This window comes from Notamacropus eugenii, chromosome 1 (genome assembly GCF_028372415.1).
Source record: "Notamacropus eugenii isolate mMacEug1 chromosome 1, mMacEug1.pri_v2, whole genome shotgun sequence".
NCBI classification, from domain to species: Eukaryota; Metazoa; Chordata; class Mammalia; order Diprotodontia; family Macropodidae; genus Notamacropus; species Notamacropus eugenii.
In genome coordinates, this window is record NC_092872.1 from 522,682,396 (window position 1) to 522,702,859 (window position 20,464).

A 20,464-nucleotide genomic window follows, 5' to 3' on the forward strand; every position below is an offset into this window, starting at 1 on the left:
TTGAAATTCTACTACTTCAGGTCATTTTGCCTACTCAAGCTTCAATTCTCACCGTGGGGTAAGGCGGTAGGGAGACAACACACATGAATGCATGTCAAAACAATCAGTAGGCACAGAGTTTGGAGAATAATATTAGACTTCTGGCTACCAGTGGAAAAACGCTGACTAATGCTCCTTTACGTCCTGGCAATAACTTAAGGCTTGGTGTACCCACAATTCTCTTCTTATATTAATTCTTATGTTCTCAGCACTTCCCCTATTTTGGATATCAAATGTCAAAGACACTTACCTTTTACTTTGAACCCAAAGTGAAATATATGCAATAATGAGCCCATTAGGCAAGATAAGTTTAAAAACTGCCAGAAAAAAAGCAAGTAACTTTTACTTTTTAAAACTAGTGTCACACAGAAACCAGGGCTACAGTGCCCTTTCCTGAAGGCTCTTGTAACAGGGAGAATATGCAGGTATCCGCAATCTCACTTAGAATGCCTGCCTCCAGCCACCCCCAGTAGTGAGTGGGAGAACCTGTCAGTTTCCCCACTTGATTAAGAAATTAACACTATGAGCAAGCTAACTACTTGGTTTATGTGATTGAATGAGGCTTCCAGGGAAATGAAAAGCCATCAGCACTGTTGCCAGAGCTAAGACTACATTTCACTAACCAAGAAAGAAGCTTGCCTGAAAACCAAAGATTCTCGTTTAACATTATGAGGTGTAGGAGGAAGGGAGGGAGGAAATGTCAGACAGTTTTAGCTGCCACCCCTGCTTGCTTTGAATGCCTGCCCTTGTGTGTCTACTATGGAATCCATGACATAAGGAAGAAAAGGGGTGGGTCTACTGTAGAAAGGATTTTTGATAAGCAACTGGCTTGCTTGGGTCAGTCTGCTGGCTGTGACTTAGGTCTGAGATTCTAGACCTAGACCAGCAATCCAAATGTGGCAATAAGAATGGCTTCTAAATTGTAATACTTTAAGGAAAAATACTTCATCTAGCTTTATAAGTATAATTGACTTTATACAGTAGATGTACTCCTGGAAATCTGAATAGTATTTAAAAATCAAGTCCTATTTTTCCATTAGCTAAATGCTATAATTTTGGAAATTTGTTTCCACAGGAGGAAAAGGTTAGCTCTAAGATATTTATAAAACACCTTTAAAAATGTATCAACTTCATAAATCACACTGAAAAAGTAACTTCTAATAAAACATTAACAATGGCACAATACATCAAATATTGTTCTCAAGGGAAAGGGAAGGCAATAAGTGTGCTAGCACCGTAGTAAGCCCTTTATAAATATGAGTCATCTGATCCTCACAACAACCCTGCAAAGTAGATGCTGTTGTTATCTCCATTTTACAACTAAGGAAACTGAGGCAAACAGAGGTCACATTTGAACTCGGGTCTTCTTGACTCCAGACCCAGCACTCAATTCACTGTGCCACAAACTGCCTCTAAAAACGTGATACTTGTGTTTTTAATGTTTTTTTCTTAAGTTTTATGTTATGTCTTTATGTTTTGTTTTTTCTTGAAAACATGATACTTATAATACTAAAAGTCATAGCAACTGAAAGCTAGCACTAGGAAGGAAGCAGTTTCATTTCACTGAAAAGGTGGCCCAGGATAAACTCATTTATGGACAAATGGGCAGTGGGAAAGAGAGCATTCATTCTTTGAAACCTCCCAGAGATATCTACACATGAAGTTTATGTTTATTTGGGATAACAATAGGAATACTGTGCTTGTGCCCTGCCAGTAAAGTTACCTTCACAAGGATTTCTACAGCATCTACAGTGGGAACCTTCACCTTCTCTTCTCTCACTTTTTTCTAAAATTGTTGCAGCTAGACTTGTAACCTCATCATCATTCACTGAAACCAGTCTCTCCAAAGCTATCAATGATCTCTGAATTGCAAAATCAAACCACCTCTTCTCAATCCTCATCCTTCTTAACCTCTCTGTACAGTCTTCAATACAGTCGATCATTCACTTCTCTTCTTGGATATTCCTCTGCGTTTTTGATCTCTCTTCGCTCTTCTACTATGTATCTGACTACTCCTTCCCTGGATCATCATCTATGTCATACCTTCAAGCATTTTTAAGATGGTCATGTAAAAGAGGGATTAGATTTGTTCTCTTTGGCAAAACCAGGCCTCATGGGTAGAGGTAGAAAGCTGGCAGTTTAGGAGCTTGCAGACAAAGGCTGGATGGTCACCTGGCAGGTGTGTTGAAGTGGGAATTCTTGCTTGGGTACAGGTTGCACTAGAAGGCTGTTAGGGTCCCTTCCACTTCTAAAATTCTGTGAATCTGTGCAAAATTCCCTGAAACTTCACATCTCATGATTTATGCATGATATAGTAGAAAGAGCACTGGTTTTGTAGTCAGAGGACCTGGGTTCAAATCTTCACTGTAACTCTGTCACTTGTGTGACCTTGGACAAATCATTTAGGCTCTCTGGGCCTCAGTTTCTTCACTTGTTAAATGAGGGGGTTGGACCAGATGGCCTCTGAAGTCCCTTCCAGCTCTGGATCTAGGATCCTAGGGACCTAGGATTTGTGCTTGGTCCCAAATAAGCCAAACACAGGACATTATAGATGCACAATTAAGACATTCAACTCAAACCTAACTAAAAAGTTAGGAGTCCCTACCATCATGTTATTTGGCTGAATTCCCATTTGTACCATTTTCCCTGTAGAATTAGCTGTCCCCTGTAATATCATTTCATGTGTTTTTACAGAGCCAATTAATGACATCAGGTAGGGGGATACCATTTCTTTCCAGTCCTTTCCTACTCAAGACTTCTCTCCTAGGGGGCCAGTTCAATGTCACAGGAAACCTGGCAGGGGCCACACATGTGACAGCCCAAGGCAGGCACATCAGTTAATCAGTCCATCAATAAACATTTATTAAGCACTCACTACTATGCTTCAGGCATTGTGCTAGGTGCTGGGGATAGAAAGACAAAAGCCAAACAGTTCCTACCCTCAAGCAGCTTTCATTCTCTTGGGGAAGACAACACATGCACATCTAGGAAATCCAAAATAAATGCAAAGTAATTTGGGAAGGCACTAGCCTTCAGAAATCAGGAAAGGCCTCATGAGTCCAGTGACACATGAGCCACCTGCTGAAGGAAACTAGAGATTCTAAGAGGAGGAGGCGAAAGGGAATGCATTGCAGATATGGTGAATTACATGTCTAAAGTCACAGAAATGGGAGATGAGGCAATGAACAGCAAGAAGGCAAATCTGGCTGGATCACAAAGTACATGGAGCATAATAAGGCTTGAAAGGTGGGTTGGAGCCAAGTTGTAAAATCTCCCCTCTTTCTCTCCAATCATACAGCCACTACCTTGCTGCAGGGCTCATTAGTCCAGTGATGCCTGCCAGCTGGTCTCCTTACCTTAAGTCTTCCTAGTCTGGTCCATCTTCCACTTCACTGCCAAAGTCACCTTCCTAAAATGTTTGACTATGCCTCAAACCTACTCAATAAGCTATAATGGCTCCTCATTACTTCCAAGGACAAATATGAAATCTTCTGTTTGACTTTTAAAGTGTTTTTCAACCTGGCCCCATTCCTACTTTTTTTTACTTGTTATTTCCTTCCATTAACTCTAAGTATTAGATACATGGACATTTTTGCTGTTCTCCAACTTGACCCTTCATCTCCTTGCCTATACGCAATATAAATGGGTGGTAGTCCAGAAGCAAGGTACTAAGGAAGACAGGGAAAGGTCCCCTGCAGAAGGTAGGATTTGAGCATCGCCTTGACTAAAGTCAAGAGTCAGAGACAAGGAAGGCGAGCATTTGAGGAATGGGGAATAGACAGTGAAAAGGCTTCCTTCTGAGATTACTTCCCATTCACACTGTGTATTTTGTATACATACTTGTTTACTTGTCTTCATTAAAATGAGCTCTTTTAGGGCAGAAACTGGTTTTTGCCTCAAGCTTAGCACAGTGCCTGGCACACTGTCAGTGCCCAATAAATGCTTGTTGGCTATAATTATGGTAGTGATATATTTTATTTTTGTTTTTCCTTCAGCACCTAGTCTACCACTGACTTGAATTTATTGAATTCATAAGAAATATATGCATATGAAGTACAGATATATCTAGGCACTCTGGGTAGGTAGTATTCAACATTCTGGTTTTTAAGTTCATGAGCAGTTTGTTCCTTCACCATTTGATTTGTTGCCATACTACATACTTAGAATAAGGAAGAGAAGCCTTATAAATTTCACATTCTTAACCTGGTCCTCCTGCTCCAGAGAAATTGATGCTTTCTATCAAAAAGAATGCTCCCTATTCCCAGCATGAAGTAAGTGGCAGGGAAGTTTAGTTAAGCAGGGGTCAGGAAGCAGAAACTGGAACCTTTCCCAGCTTTTGCTAACCCTGGACTTCATAATGTGGCTTCATTATTCTGTTAGAAGTGAATTCCCAGAACATTAATTCAAATGCAAATACAAAAACACATCAAAGTCTAAAGTGACAGAATCATAGGATCTCCAGTTAAATGGGCCTATTTTGGGGGCATTTACCAATTTGCAAATCTAAAGGAAATTCTACCTTCATTAATGTGAAAAATCAAGGGTTGATTTGCAGTAATAACTGTATTCTACAAAGATAAGAAAAATGAAATAAGTAATGAGTTAATAGGTTGATTACAATACCAATGGATTCAGAATACCACAACTGTAAACCTTCAGTCTTTCCCTCACAGCAAAGCCCAGAAGTCAGTCACTGAGGCCAGATGTTTGGGTTTGTTTTATTTTAGCAATAATCTCAGCAGGGAGAAAGATTTATGGAGCTTATTGCCTTCTCTATGAAGACATCAATAACGTCAGATAACACAATTTGGAAGGAGCTCACCAGAAGCTACTCCACTCCAGAGGGAAATATATACAACACTGCATTGCTATTAGTTACAAACTGTGACTAGTCTTCATTTGTGGTGTGCTGCAATGAAGAATCTATCAACAAATGGCATCAGGCTTGGAGATCAGTGTTTCAGAAACAAAGAAATCATTCAAATATTTTTCCACTCAAAAGGTTACTATCTAGGGCTCTTGGGCTTATTATTCTCTTGGTAAAATGACAATTCTACTGTCTATAGTTAAGTCAGCAAAATATTCTGGAAAAGTACTGGAAGAAGACTTGAGTCCTAGTCATTCTTCTGCCAGTATGACTTCTGACTTCATGACTACAGGTAAATCACTGAAACTATCTAGGTCCTGTTCCTCATCTGTAAAATAAGAGGATTAAACGAGGTCATCACTAGAGCTACTTTTATTTATAACCATCTAAGATTCTAAAAAAAAGGATGGCTCTTCATTGCTTACTCTGCTGTGTGCGCCAGGAGCCTGTTACTTAATGCCAAGGCTATGGACTTGCTAATAAATATGAACTGTTGCTGGCTGGGGTAAACAGCTAGTTATATGGTCTTGAGCAAGTCACAATCTTGATGAAGCTGTTTTCTGTCAAATGGAGGGGATAATGACTACTCTGAAAGTCAAAAACTGGCCTCGAGTCAGGAAGATTTCAGGTGGGTTCAAGTCCCACCTCTGACTCAGACTGGTTGTGTAACTCTAAACATCTCAGTCTCCCAGGTAACTCTTTAAGTCGACAGATTTCAGAGTGAGGCTAGTCTACATCAGAAGAGGGAATTCCTTATGCAACAAAATCACTAGTCCAACTGAAAAAACAAAACTCCATAGAACTGTAAGATGACTCAGCTGCCAGGTTATCTGAAGTATATACATTAAGCTCAATTTGGTGTAAGATTTCCTTAGCTTTTAAAGGCCAATTTACATGTCATAATATTTGGTGTTAACATGCCATAACATTTAATTTTTAATCTTTATTTATTAAAGGAGTATGAACTGACATTATCTCATGTTGGTTCCTTTGATGTTACAAGTCAGTTGATTTTTATATTTCTGCATGTTTTATATCTTCTGACACTTTGTTACCTTCCAGGTTTATATCCTCAAAAATCTAACGTTATTACCTAAGGTTTGATCAGGAATCATTTAGTGCTCATCTTTGAATGAAGCTCTTGGGAGAAGAATGAATGACAGCTCTAAAGTGAGTAGTCCAAAAATTACTTTATTGACCATTAATTGACCAAAAATGGCAGAGAGAACTAAATACTCTCTGAGGTTCAAAATTCAGTATGTTTCAACAAAAATCTATTAAGTGTCTACTATGGGAAAGGCACTCTTCTAAGAACTAAGAATCTGCTAAAATAAATAGACATGAATTGTAAGCACTCTGAACACAGGGTCTAATAGAAAAAGATATAATAACTATGATAATAGAGGCTCATATTATTATGCTATTAAGTAATAAAGCAGAAAGTGCAAAGGAAAGATTTAGGGAAAAGCACTACAAGAAATTTGAGAAGGGAGATATAGCAGTTGGTGAGTGGGAAGAGGGAAGAGTGGAAAAGGGCTCACAAAGAAGCACCTGAGTTAAGCCATAAAGGGAAAAATATTAAAAAGAAGAAATGATGGCTTAGAGTAAAGTCAATTCCTAGTTCAAGGACTACATAAACAAAGATGTAGAGACAGAAGGCAGAATAAGAACAGGAGACAAAAAAAGGGATAGTATGTCAAGGGAAGTAGAATGAATTATGGAATTTTAAAGACGGAAGAGACCTTGTAAGGTCAATCTAGTTTAAACTTAGCTGAAAAGAAAACTTCTTTATAACATACATGACAAGCAGTCACTCAACCTTTGCCTGAAGACCCCAAGAAAAGGGGAAATCCACTACTCCTAAGGTAAAAAATTCCACCTATGGACAACTCTTATTGTTGTTAGGAAGTTTTTCTTAATATCAAGCCTAAACTTGCCTCTTTATAAACTTATTCTCATTACTTTTGGTCCTGCCCTCTAAGAACAAGTGAAAAATGTCTAATCCTTCTTTTACATGACAGCCCTTTAAATCCCTGAACATAGATATCATTGTCCCTGCCATTTTATCAAACCGTTTTCTCCAGGTTAAATGTACATGTATGGTTTCTTCAACTGATCCTAATGGATGTGAAGTCCTTCACCATTCTAGTTGCTTTCTCTTGCCTTTGTATAGCTTATTGGTGCCCTTTCCTAAATTGTAGCATGGAGAATTGAACACAAGACTTCAAATGTGGTCTAACTGGCGCAGAGTAGGAAGGAACTATAACTTCCTCATTCCTGTAAAGTATGCTTCAAAGCAGTCTAAGATTGTACCAACTTTTTTGGCTACTTCATTTGATAACCTAATCAGCATCCACACGGTTTGTGAATATCTATATGCAGATATAGATATTATTAATTTTTGTCTATATGCATTTTGTTTCTTGGATGCTCCTGATACTGTCATTTTGTCCACTGGCTTAAATGGGCTCAAGCATTAAAAGAGGGATACTTGTACAGAAATCAACAAGGAAAGCCCTTAAACAGGAAATTTTTGAGTTTTAACTAATCATCTCTAGAAAATAATGAAGACTGTTTAGTCTTTGTTACCCACAGCCTAAAAATTGTTTATGTCTGAGATCTTCCAAATCTAGAGTGTGGGGCACTTTGGAAAACAATGAGAAAGACAGAGTAGGGATGGAGACTAGAACTGGGACCCTGAAGTCTAAAAAAGGTGGATGAAAGAGCTGCAGGACATCAGGGGAGAAGAAGTGTCAACAATTGCTTGCTGTCAGATTTATAACTATGGTGGAGTGTGAAAACACTTCTGAAGGAGTTTGTTCATTACTACAAAACGTAAGTCTATGAGTCCATCTCATTTTAACCTCTAATAAGAGAGAAAAGGCATGCATGCCTATGGCTCATACTTCCCTAATGTATAGTTAAGATGGCAAAATATGCCTGCTAGTAACACTATAATTTTCTTTTTGAAATGATTCATATCATTATCCAATCACATCTAATAATTCTTCTCTTCCTTCTGACCTTGAGGAATTAACTGGCAAGCGATCAGTGACCAAGGAATACTTTAATCACTCTGGTTAGGAATGGCTCAAGGTAAATAAGAATGATAACTTTGAATTTCAAGTTTTCCACAGAACGTTTTCAAATCAAGATGTGGAAAGACAAAGTTACTTGCTGAGGTTACAGAAATCAGAGAGAGATATTCTAATACCACCCAAGAAAAACAAAAACGTATTTAGCTACCTATCCCTAAAGTAGATGCACAGTTGACTTTGAAATAAGCAAAGTGAAATAAAATCGTGCTGGTATTATGAAGCCTGTCAATTCAATTAATCCTTCTGGATTTTTATGTCTTTTTTTTTCCATAATGAAAATCATACACTATCTTGTCTAAACAATGCTTAAAGCTATTCAGGAAAAGAAAATACAACTAAAGAAGAGACTGTCAATACTTTCCATATGTTTCAAGTGTTGAAAACTAAGGAAGGGCCAAAGAGGAATTTTTTACTACTGAGACATGAAAAATATGCAACTTCATTTGACAAAAATGGGATGCTATTAAATTGGAATCCAGAGTCCTTAGTTTAGAACTTTCATACTCAACTAATATGAGTATATATAAGGGATATGCTCCAGAAAAAATGTAATATGGAAAGGAGATAGACAAAAGTTTCATGAACGACATACAGTAAACCAATTTGGAAAGGTAGCTACTATGCAAGTTCCCAAATATCTTAGAATGAATGAAAAAAGTATTTATTAAGCTCTTACTATATGCAAAAAAGCACTGTGCTAAAAGCTAGAGATACAGATAGAAGAACCAAATAGCTCCTGCTCTCAAGGAGCTCACATTCTAATGTAGGAGATACCATATAAGAGATTTCTGCTCTAAGTCATCTGGAAAGATCCAATTCCCTAGGATACAAAATAAATAGCAATGCATCTTCTTTAATGTCATTTCCACTGAAAAAATCATTATCTGTTTCTGATGATGAATGATTTCTGATGATGAATCTTGACAATGCCAAGGTTTTTGATGGTGTTGAGAATCTTTTTTTCCCCACATCCTTAGTAGTTATGGCTTCTGAGAAGGTAGGGCTAAAGCACCCACAGAAGCATTTCCCAGGTCATATCTTCACACGGACTGATTCCTGGGAAGATGACTTTAAGGCAAATGTACACAACATAGGGGCCACTTGTGGCCTGAGAAAAATGTAGAGGATGTAAAAGAAAGTAAAGATGTAAAACTACTTTGTCCACCCCCCACCTTAACCTGCCTTCCACCAGTCACTATTGTGCCTATCATATAACCTGGCAGGTGGGTTGCCACTGTGCACTCACTCCTGTTTGTCACAAGACTCATGGTTTGTAGTCTGAGACAAGCAATTTCATGATAAATAAAAGTATTATAAGTGTGATTAATTAACATTAATTGAAATTTCCCTTTTTAAAAACATGGTTTACTTGCAAAATAATTTAATCATTAATTATACCTTTACTTGGAAACGGAGCTGCTAAAAACCTATCTGCAACCCAAGAAAAGTTTAGCCTATTTTAATTTTGGCTCCTACCTAAAGTTGTGCCAAATTGTGCAGGTCTGCTCTAAGGACTGAGACAGGAAAGTGGGGAGGGGCCCACACTGCCATTTTGGCAGCCCTTGGGTTTTTCCACCCACTGATGACAGTTAGTACTGGCCCCCCTCTCTAGTGAGATTGCTCCCCTCAATGATGGCTACAGGGCCAGTGGTCTGGAGGTCACGTTATTCCCAAAACTCTTCAGTTCAGGGTTCTGGTCTAGATTCCTTAAGCTTGGCAAAGAAGTAATATTTAAGCTGCTGATGGAGGTGGTGGTTTGATGTGCCTGGCATATTCTGTCTCCTTTCTCCCACAGGGTGCCTTGCTGCTTCATCTGGGTTGGCTTGCCTGCCTCATAGTTGTCATTTAGTTGGCAAACGGTAGGGATGGCTGGACCTTTCTCTATAGCGGTTAATTCCCTATGGGAACTGGGTTAGAAGTAAGATTGGTGGTGTTAAGTGTATGATTATTTTCAAAGCTCTTGGGTCCAGGTTCCTAGGCTATGTCTACTGGACTCTGAGAAGAGGTGGTGGTGGTAGTTTAACTTGCCTGGCACATATTGTCTCCTATCTCTACTTAAGGATGCTTTGTTGCTTATTAGAATTGTAAAATGTTAGCAGCAGAAGAATGTTTTCTAGTCTAACACCCCCCCCTCCCCACTTTATAGTGCCCAAGACAGAGTTAGTTCAGCTCCCTCTCAGTCTTTGGACCCCCAGCTGTCAATGATGGCCTCCTCTGCCATGATGTTATGGCTCAAGTTTCAAGGGCCACTACTATGAATGAGATAATGCACTTAAACAGTTGCTATTTGGTTGGAGTTCAAGAGTTAAGTATGAAGGCTTGCCCCCTTGCAGCTCTACAAACCATACACAAGAAAATCCTACAACGGCAATGTCATCTTTATCAATGATATCCAGTCTCAGAACAGCACAGCTTTGGTGCAAGACCTTGTGTTGGGTGTCCTTATCCCATTCCCTCTTCCTCAGCCTGATGGATATAAGAATAGCATCAACTATTCAACTGAAAAAGGCTAAATCTATAACTACTAAGTTAGAGTGAATACCTAAACTAAGAATGAATACCCCATTAGTAAGTTGGTGGTGCAATGGCAGTTTTTGGATGACAAGAAAAATTTTCTCTTCTGTAAGCAGATCACAGGGGAGATAGATGGAGTTATGAACTGGTCCAACCATTTGGTCCAACCAAAAACAATATGGAATTATGCTCAATAGGCTATAAAACTGTGTATACCAGGGGTGAGGCCACATGTGGCCTCAAGGCTGCCAGGTTCCCCACCTCTGGTGTATATATCCTTTGACCCAGTAATACCACTATTAAGTCTGTATTCCAAAGACATTAAAGAAAAAAAAAACAAAAGGATATATATGTATAAAAATATTTATAGCAGCTCTTTTCGTGATGGCAAAGAATTGGGAATAGAGAGAATGCCCATCAACTGGGGAATGGCAGAACAAGTTGTGGCATATATGATTGTGATGGAATACTACTGTGCTATAATAATCAGAGGAGACAGCTTCAGAAAAACTTGGGAAAACTTATATGAACTAATACAGAGTGAAGTGACCAGAAACCTGAAAAAAACCACACACTGTGATAGCAACATTTTAAGGATGATCAACTGTTAATGACCAAGCTATTGTAATCAATACAATGATTCTTGACAATTCCAAAGGATCCATGATGAAAAATACTAGCCCCCTCCAGAGAGGAAGAACTGATGAACTTGGAATGTAAAATGAAGCATTCTTTCTTAACTCTTTTCCTGCTTTTTTTTTTTGTGGGAGGGAGGGCAGGGGTAGGGGATGCAACAAGGCTAATATGGAAACGAGTTGTGCAGGGTTACACACGTATAGTGAGTATCACATTGCTTTGCCTTTTCAATGACTAGGGGATAGCATTGAAGGTGGGAGAAAATTCAGAACTCAAAATTTTAAAAAGTGTTAAAAATTAATTTTTTAAAGAAAAAAAGAAGAAATTACAAGGCATCCCAACAGCTTTAGTGCAATTTTAAACTGCTGAGCTCTTTTAGTATCTAAGGCTACTGTTCATCTGAGCCAACTGACTTGCATTCATCAAAGGCTATTATAGAGAGTCCTTATCTCTTTATCCTGAATTATCAATGTCTTGTTAACCATTTTTGTTCTGTTATTTCTAGGGCAAAGGGCATCCTCCAGTTGAGAAAACAGAGGAGAGAAAAAAATGAGCAGTTCTATTTTTTCTCTGTTCTCAGTTATTGTCCCAAATGAAGGTCCTAGCCTTTTTTTGATTCTCCTTTTTCTCCCAATAGTTTTTTTTAAAAAAAATTTTTTATTGTCCTTAGCTTCTCTCACCAGCCTCAGTACATTCTAAACTTTAGAATTCCTGTTATTATTTTTATACAACCATGTCATACTTACATACAAATCCCATTTCTCCTCCTCATTGGAGCTGTTTCTCTTTCTGTCTTCTGAATTTCATTCTTGAGCATCTCCTATCCTTCCTTGGATAAATTGCCCTGAAACACTTTAATCCATGAGATCCTACCTATTCCCTGGACCCTGTAAAATCTGCTTTCCCAAAATCTAGGGTACATGCCAGATTATGTCTAGATTTCCTCTTCTTCTCTACCACAAACTCTAAGATTGTCATTTCCCCCTGGGGATTCCTAATATTTCCACAACAACCAACTTCTCTTTGTTAGTTAAATTCATTGAGAATAGAATTTCCTCTGCTTTTGGTAGAGAACTTCCACAAATGTCTCAATAATTAATGTTCCCCACCTCTTCTACTATGTTATGCTTCTGTGCTAGATTTACGATCTATTCCATAGAGGATTTATAGACCAATCCGGACAAGAATTGCACAGGACAGGCTGTTACTTCCATTACTGCAGAGTATGTCCACCTGAATGAGATCACTGACTTGTCAATGCACCAAAGAGAAAGAGATTAAGCAGGATACTTGCAGTCACATATACCCACACATTCACTGGATGAAAATAAAAAAGCAAAGATGTTGGTAATGATGTATGTACTGTCTATGATCAAACAGTTGGAAGCCTTATCTATTGGTCTTTCTGTTTGTAATTTCTGTTTGTATTTTCTCTGAAGTTCAGGGTGCTGACTTTTTCCCCTGAACTAAGTGAATGATAAATGTACCTAATTAAAGTAGATGCTGACCCCTTCAAAAGTTGCTTTCCTCTTAGAAAAGCAGATCTAAGAACCTGTATAGCAGATCCTCCTGTGTATGCCAGGGTCCTCGCTGTTACACCTCCCAAAATTTTTTTTTCCACTGAAATTTTATGTGCACTCTATGGTCTGCTAATAAAATGTAAATCTTACTACTTCAGTAGAGTAACACTTTTTATTTCAAAAGATTATAAACTGAAATGAAACCCAATTCTGCCCCCTCTCTTCTTCCTACTCAAGTCTGGACCCAGTTCATCATCCACCTTCACTGTCTGTCAAAACTAAATGTACTAGGGGACTGACCAAAGTGTCAAATACAGATTTACTAAAACAACAACAACTTTTAAGAGCACTAAAGAGAGAAATAAGCAAACTAACAAAATATCAAAAGACTGAATTATCCTTACCAAGACACATTTCCCTGGCTCAAGGCTCCATAAAGAACTTTCAGTGTTGATTTTATGGGTGAATCTTCCTTCCATGAGAACGCGTTCCCCATCCCCTTCTAGTATTGCCACACGGATAGAACTACTACTGAGATCCACAGACACCTGAAAACACAAGAAAAGGAAATAATTGAGAGTCATTATCATGGAAGAAGAGGAAGAGTGTCTTGTGAGAGAAGGACTAAATTCCTAAGATGGGGAGTAGAACACTTATTTGCAAGAGATAGAGAACATAGTGTAAATTCAGATATTACATTAGGGGTGATTAGTATAAATTTACCAAGACTATATCCAGCAAAAGTTTACACTGAGAAGTTAAAAATGATTATCATTTGTTTTAAATAAATACAACATGTACAGTACTGCAAATGTATAGAACTAGTAAAGTATGTTGCTCCTTCATTTTTACAGAAACTAAAACTTCAAGATTTAAGCTATCTCCAGGCATTTGCTGACAAAACAACTCCATTAAACATGACCGAGAGCCAGACAAAAGGAGGTGGGGAGCTAAGTCTACAGTAAATAACTTTCCAGGATAAGAGAAAAATGGCTTTCTTTGGAATGGTGAGGTCTATAAAACATTTCTACAAAATAAAATGTGAAGCAGAACGTGAAAAACAGAGCTTTGGCAGATACAGAAAGTTGGGGTACTTCAATACTCAGTATGCCATGAGCTGGTCACACTCTTAACCCACATGTTACCAAATTTTTCTAACACAAATTCTTGGGGGAAAATTATATACAATAATACAACTTCAATTCTGTAATGGATAAATAGGATTTACTCTAATCTGTTTCACAGAAAGACATCTCTTTCACAAAGCAATGGAAAATTCAGGCAATTTTTCCTTCATGCTTTATTTTAATGAAACAATGCATTTTTGATGCACAAAAGCTATGTAGTTTAGTTCAGGACACAAACATGAAATCAAATCTTTTATTGAAACAGAAAAAAAAAAACAAAACAGCCAAGTGATAACAGTTGAACCCTGTTATAAATATGTACATAGGTTCGTACATACTTCAAGTTAAATCCTACCACTTAGAACATTAACAATCACATGCTATAAAAGCCTGATATAAATGAACAAGTATTAATTTATTCTGCTCTTCCCCATTATTAGGTATTAAATATTTTAACAAAATTATACTGAATTCTGGATTCTGTAACATAAGAATATAGGATTTAGAGATGGAAGGGACCTGAGAAATAATCTAATCCAATGTATTCAATTTGTAGATGAGAAAACTGAGATCCAAAGAGGATTACTGACTTGACTGTCAAGGGAACCACTATCCTTCCAGTCACCCAGGTTTACAATCTCAATGGCATCCTTGGATCCCCACTATCACTCACCTCACTTATACAATCAGTTGTCAAATCTTGTCCCTTCTTTTTCAGTCAGCAAGTTATTTATTAAATTCCTACTTTGTGCCAGGTACTACATTAAGTACTTGGGATATAAAAAAAGGCAAAAACAGTCCTTGCCCTCAAAGAGCTCACATTCTAATTAGGGAGACAATATGCAAACAACCAATTACAAACAAGACATATATAGTGTCAGTGGGAAGTAATCTCAGAAGAAAGGCAACAGTTGCTATTGCAGAGCTGTGATTTATGGAAGGGTTGCTGTTATTGCTTGTCCTTTATTCTCTCAAACAGGACCATGACATCAGGAAGGTGATGTCTTGACTTGCAAGTGAATTGGATTTAAGTGAGTGAGGGCTGTCCAAAGTCACCAGCCTCAAAAGGCATCTTCCAAAGGCATCTGGATCCAGTGGCAAGACATAGATCAGGATGACTGGAGATGGCCCCAGATAGAGTGGGAGACCTTGATCTTTTTAAATTAAGGTCTTTCCCAGGTCACAGTTTGACTGAGGCAATGCCCATCCAATGATTAAGGCTAGGTAAGAAATTAAGCAAAAAATGGCCCCTTCTACCTAGTCAAAAAAAGAAAAAAAAATTCAATCTGGGAGGGGAAGACCCTTAGGGTTTCTGGCTAAAACAAAAACAATTGCTATTTACATTCACTCAGAGGCACCAGGGCCCAAACAATGGCCACATAGGGTTTGGGTTGGGAGGAGAGAAGAGGAGAGGAGGGGAAAAAGGGAAGAAAGAAGGAAAGAGCTGTTTTGCACAACTGAACTGGCCAGTTGCATTCCCAGTGGGGCAGTTTGTACTACTCACAGGTTGTTGTTTATCCATCAGGAAAGTAATGCCATGACTTGCAAGTAAATTGGATTTAAGTGAGGGAGGGCTGTGTAAAATTAGCAGCCTTACTTTCTCCTCTGGAGCCATTTGGGTCCAGTGGCAAGATATAGGTCAGGATGACTAGAGATTGCCCACTTTCTGTGAAGGAGGAAAGAGAAGAGGAGAGGGAAGAAGGCTTCTTGTAAAAGATAGGATTTGAGCCAAGTTTTAAAAGAAGCTAGATAAGTCAGAAGGAAGAAACAAGGAAAGAAAGTATTTCAGGCATGGGGGACATCTAGTGAAAGGGCATGGAATTAGGAGATGGAGTACCATGTTAAAGGAATAGCAAGAAGGCCCCTATGGCTAGAGTATGTAGATGGGAACAAAATGTAAGACTGGAAAAGTCTGCCAATAGGAATTAATCAAAATTGTTAAAAATGGTATAATGGTGCTGATGGACACAAGTAATTTTTCAAAGAGCAAGGGACCAAACAATTTAGTTTTACAAAAGCTACATTTTAATGAAATCTGTTAATTTTCATAATGAGTAGAAATGAGGAAAAGATAAGAATATGCCTTAGTGTACTTATATGTGACCTCCATTATAGATGTCTCTCTAATGGAAACTTCATTGCTGACATTTACCACAAGATGTCAAATTTTTCTTCTGAACAATTTCTAAGACATGAAAAAATATCTTCTGTATGTACGTGTGTGTGTGTGCGTGCACACGCACTTACTTAGCACAAATGGCAACTGCACTAATAGCAGATTCAATGACAAGATCTCAATACAGGTCATTTCATCTACAAGGTTCACTATACTGCCCTTTAATATGATGGGTCACTGACCTTACAAGACAGTTATGTGACAGCAAAGTTTTAGAGAGAACCACACCCTATGGCATGTATCAACCTATGACATACTGTCTTGATGACTCCAAATTACATTGCCAAGAAGTCTGACTAGAGAGCAGAAAACACTAATCAGGTAAAAGGGGCTCTCTTCAACTAGTGTTTAGAAAAGTGAGGATATTCAAGATGAAGTTAGCTCACTAGCAGGGCACTGACACACCACACTGTCACATGGAAGGCTTTGGCAAAGTTTTAAGCAAGTGTCATAGTAAGGTCAAACATTTTCTACCCAGAGATACTCAAAAGCTTGTCAACTAGCTGGTCGCCCTAGTTTGTTCCAAAAGTAACATTAACAACTTTGCAGATATACTAAAAGTTCATAATATACAGCCCAAGGCAATAAAGAGGAAACAAAATAGAAATTTGATAAATATAACAAAGCGAACTTTGTTACTTTCTCAATTGGAAATTCATCAAAATAAAAACCAAAGAGGAGACTGGAAGTATCCAAAATTTTAACTGTGAAATTTTTAAATATTCATTTTGAAAGGAGTATTTCTTAAGCTTCATCAGCGCAATTATCAAAAATTCTGTATCTGAAATATGAACACTTTTTTTCAGTCTCCCAGATACTTTTTTATTCATCTTCATGACACAATGAGATGCAAATATATTCTCTTCCCTAACTGTTCTAGAGAAAGGCAAATAAGTCAATAAGAAGAGGGATGAAGAAAAGTGATCATGATAAGTCAGGGGCAGAAATGAAGCTAGGGGATGCAAGTGTTTTAAAATTTTATTCTAAGGATCCATCCAGAAAAAGCTTCTCAATGGCTCCCCATCACTCTCCCAGAACACACTCCCTATAACCTAGAACAGGACAAAATTTTTATCAAATGAGTAGCTACAATCATTTCTTGGAAGTGTCTGTCATACGATCTATTTGAAATTAAGTGTGGTTGACAGGTAACTGTTAACTTCAGAGAAGAGTTGGGAATAAGTCAGTCCAGACAGAAGGTAATAACTCAAAAAGAAAAAAATAATACAAGTTGGAAAACCCAAGATATAAGCCAAACTTACTTAAAAGTCTTAAGTTTGACATGAAATCCTTTAAGATGATTAAAAAATTGAGATTGGGACTCAAAAAATTATACATATAGTAGCCAAAACAAAACAAAAAAATTGGACATGAAGTCAGAAGAGCAGGGATTAAGACATGTCTAGACCACTTACTAGCTGAATGACTACAGGCAATTCATTTCAACTCAAGTGAACAATTATTAAGGGCCTACTATGAGCAAGCCATTTTACTTCACCTCTCTAATGCTTCTATATCCTCATTTTAATGAGCTTATTTATTTAAGCTACCTAACATATTCTTTGGAGAAACAAATGAGATATTATTAGGTTATATAAATTCCTTTTGTAAACTATAAACCATTATATAAATGTCAACTATTGTTGGTATAACAGAACAAAAAATATAAAGTAGAGAAAAGGAAAAAATCTAATTTCAAAAGACGAAGTGGAATATAAAACTTTTCACCTTTAAGGCACCAATATAAATGAAACGGGAGTTTTCCATTCAATAAACAAGTTATTAAAAAGCTACCAAGTGAAAAGTTCTAAGAAAACAAAGAAAATAGTAGCTGCCTTCTAGGAGCTTATATTCTATGAAATAACAGAATAAAATAATTGCTTATGTGAAAGATCTCATGATAGGATCAGTTTAACTAATAGTACTAGAAGGAGTCATAAATACAGGGCTATGCTTTAGATGAAAAGCCAAGCTATACCTCCTTAGGAAAGGTAATGATGGATATGAATGCAGGATTTCAAAATCTAATCAAAGCCAACAAAGGAGCAATGGAGATGATTCCTGGGGTTGGGAGGGGTGGGGGAAGAAACAATGACATGGGATAGAAAACTGCCCTGGAAGTCAGAATCATGTGAACAATGTTTCAAATCAGAATACATACTGGAAAAGATATTTTCAACAGTAAACTTAGGAATAAGAGGAAAAGGTAGTATTTAAGGACAGCAGTTAAGCAAAATCATGTGCTTGACACTTGATCCATATCATATTCATCTTAAATAATCTACTAAGTCTCAACAACTTCTCAAAATTAGTGTTTCCCCCCTTTCTGAAGAAACCACAAAACCTAGTGTTTCTTGGCATATCTTCGCCTTCAACAAAATATCAAAATCAATCTCTACATGGCTTATCTCTTCATGTGCTGATCTTCTCTAACATTCCTGGTATATTAAGAGGCTTGGATAAAGAATCTTCTTTCCTGGGAAGCCCCACATCTCAACTTAAAACTGTTCAGTCTATTTTAATAGTATTTTTTAACTTATCCCTTTTTCTCTAATTATGCCACCATCATGCTATTGATATTACCTCATTACCAGTCACCTAGACTATTGTAATGATCTTACTTTCTAAAAAAACTTAAACTTTTCCCCTTCTCATCTGTTCTTCATACAGTTGCCACATTAACATTCCTCATTTAAAGATCTGGACATATCACTCCTTTCCTCAAAATCCTTCAAAGGCTCTCAAAATTTAAACTCAATCTGAAGTTTAAGGCCCTTGACAATCTGGCAAATTCTTCTATCTCTTGCTATTTCATATTCTTCTTTCCTACATATTCCAGCTAAACTGGACAACCTACAATATTACCCATACCAGTATAGGCTTTCCCACCTCCATATCTTTGCTCATGATGGTCACTACGCCTGCAATGTTCCTCCTCCATGTTCTACCTCTTTCACCTGAAATTGTACGCAACCTTTAAAGTGCAGCTCAAATGCTGCAACATTCTCCAAAAAGCCTTCTCTGATGCCTTTACTTACCACCAGTACTGCCTCCCCTTGGCCCTTATATACCATTTTTTACCTCTCTTATGCACTTAAGTATTTTTATTAAAATTATTTTGTATGTTATTCTTGCTTGATGGATTATATGTATCTCCTGGGGTATATATGGTTATGAAAAGTATTTGCCACTGTGAAGGAGATCCAGCACAGAGTCCAGGTTGACAAGGGATTCCCCCAGTGAAAGGTGAGGTCCTCCAGATGCTCCTGTTTACAAATGATATCATCCTTTTGTGTATATTCATACTACACTCCTCTTAATAGTAACCATTTTAAAGGTTGCAAAGCATTTTAGACACATTATCTTGCTTGGTCCTCATAATAGTACTACAAAATAGGTATTGTTATTTTCATTTTAAAGATGAGGAAACTGAAGTTCAAAAATGCTAAGTTATTTAACTTTCATCACGGAGCTAGTAAGTGTCAAGGCCAGGATCTGAACCCAGGTCTCCCTGACTATAAGTCCAAATCCAATGGCGTTTCTACTCTACCACATATATTAAGTATAAGTGGGTTGAAGGGGAGCGGACAGGTTAAGGGTAATGTTTTCCTACGCTTAATATTAATTCAGTGAAGAATAACTATATTGAAAGACTTTAGAACTCTGACTATTGCAACAACCAATTATTAAGTTCAGAAGACTGGAGGTGAAATATGCTCTTGACTCTTGGAAGAAAGGTTGTGGACTATAAGAGGTATGGAATGAGGCATACATTTTTAGGCATATCCAATGTATTGATTTGTTTTGCTTAACAAAAGCAAACACAACCACTTTGAGGGTTCTAGTGGGGATGGAAAGTAATAGTGACATTAAAAAGAAAAAAGCACTAACAAAAAGAAAACTTTGTATTATATTAGAATAAAAAAGAATCTTAACATCTGTTGAATTGACTCTGATCTCTTTAACGATACAAGCCAAAGAATGAGAAAATGACAAAGCTTGTATGCAGTCTATGGGGAAAGGGAGGAGGAAATGGGGACAATCAAAATTTCAACTGAAATACTAGAAGTCTGGATAGAATTTGGAAGACAGACATCAGGTCAGAATGCTATGACAAGTTCTAATCAAGTCAATGAGGTTATTTCAGCAGCAGCAGCTAGAAACAGCAACGATTATTTATTTAACCGCAAGTTATCTATATCACACAGAGTAAGACCAAAGAACAATTTTTTATTTAGACATTATCTACTACACTGAGTAGATCCCTGGAAAAATCATTTACCACTACAATTTCAAGGAAGTGGCACCTGACAAGATGGTTGGTTGATTGTTGTCCTTTGTCTTCAAAGAGAACCAACATGAAATCACCATTGTAAAATGAAATTTCAGTGTGTCTGACTGCGGCTTATCAGACCTATACAAGCTCAGAATGCTCTACCACAGGTTGGGCACAGATAGTCCGTGTGAATATTTGGAGTGGATATTCC

At 37.5% G+C, this 20,464-nt stretch overlaps 1 protein-coding gene across 1 annotated transcript in view; it reads right to left on the reverse strand.

Annotated features, from left to right (window-relative positions):
• The window catches only part of NUDCD3 (NudC domain containing 3), a 109,210-nt gene that overhangs the window by 18,139 nt on the left and 70,607 nt on the right, over nt 1-20,464 (reverse strand). The window contains exon 4 of the mRNA XM_072633752.1: nt 13,079-13,222. Within this exon, the coding sequence (XP_072489853.1) occupies nt 13,079-13,222 (144 nt within the window). The remainder of the gene's footprint in view (nt 1-13,078; nt 13,223-20,464) is intronic.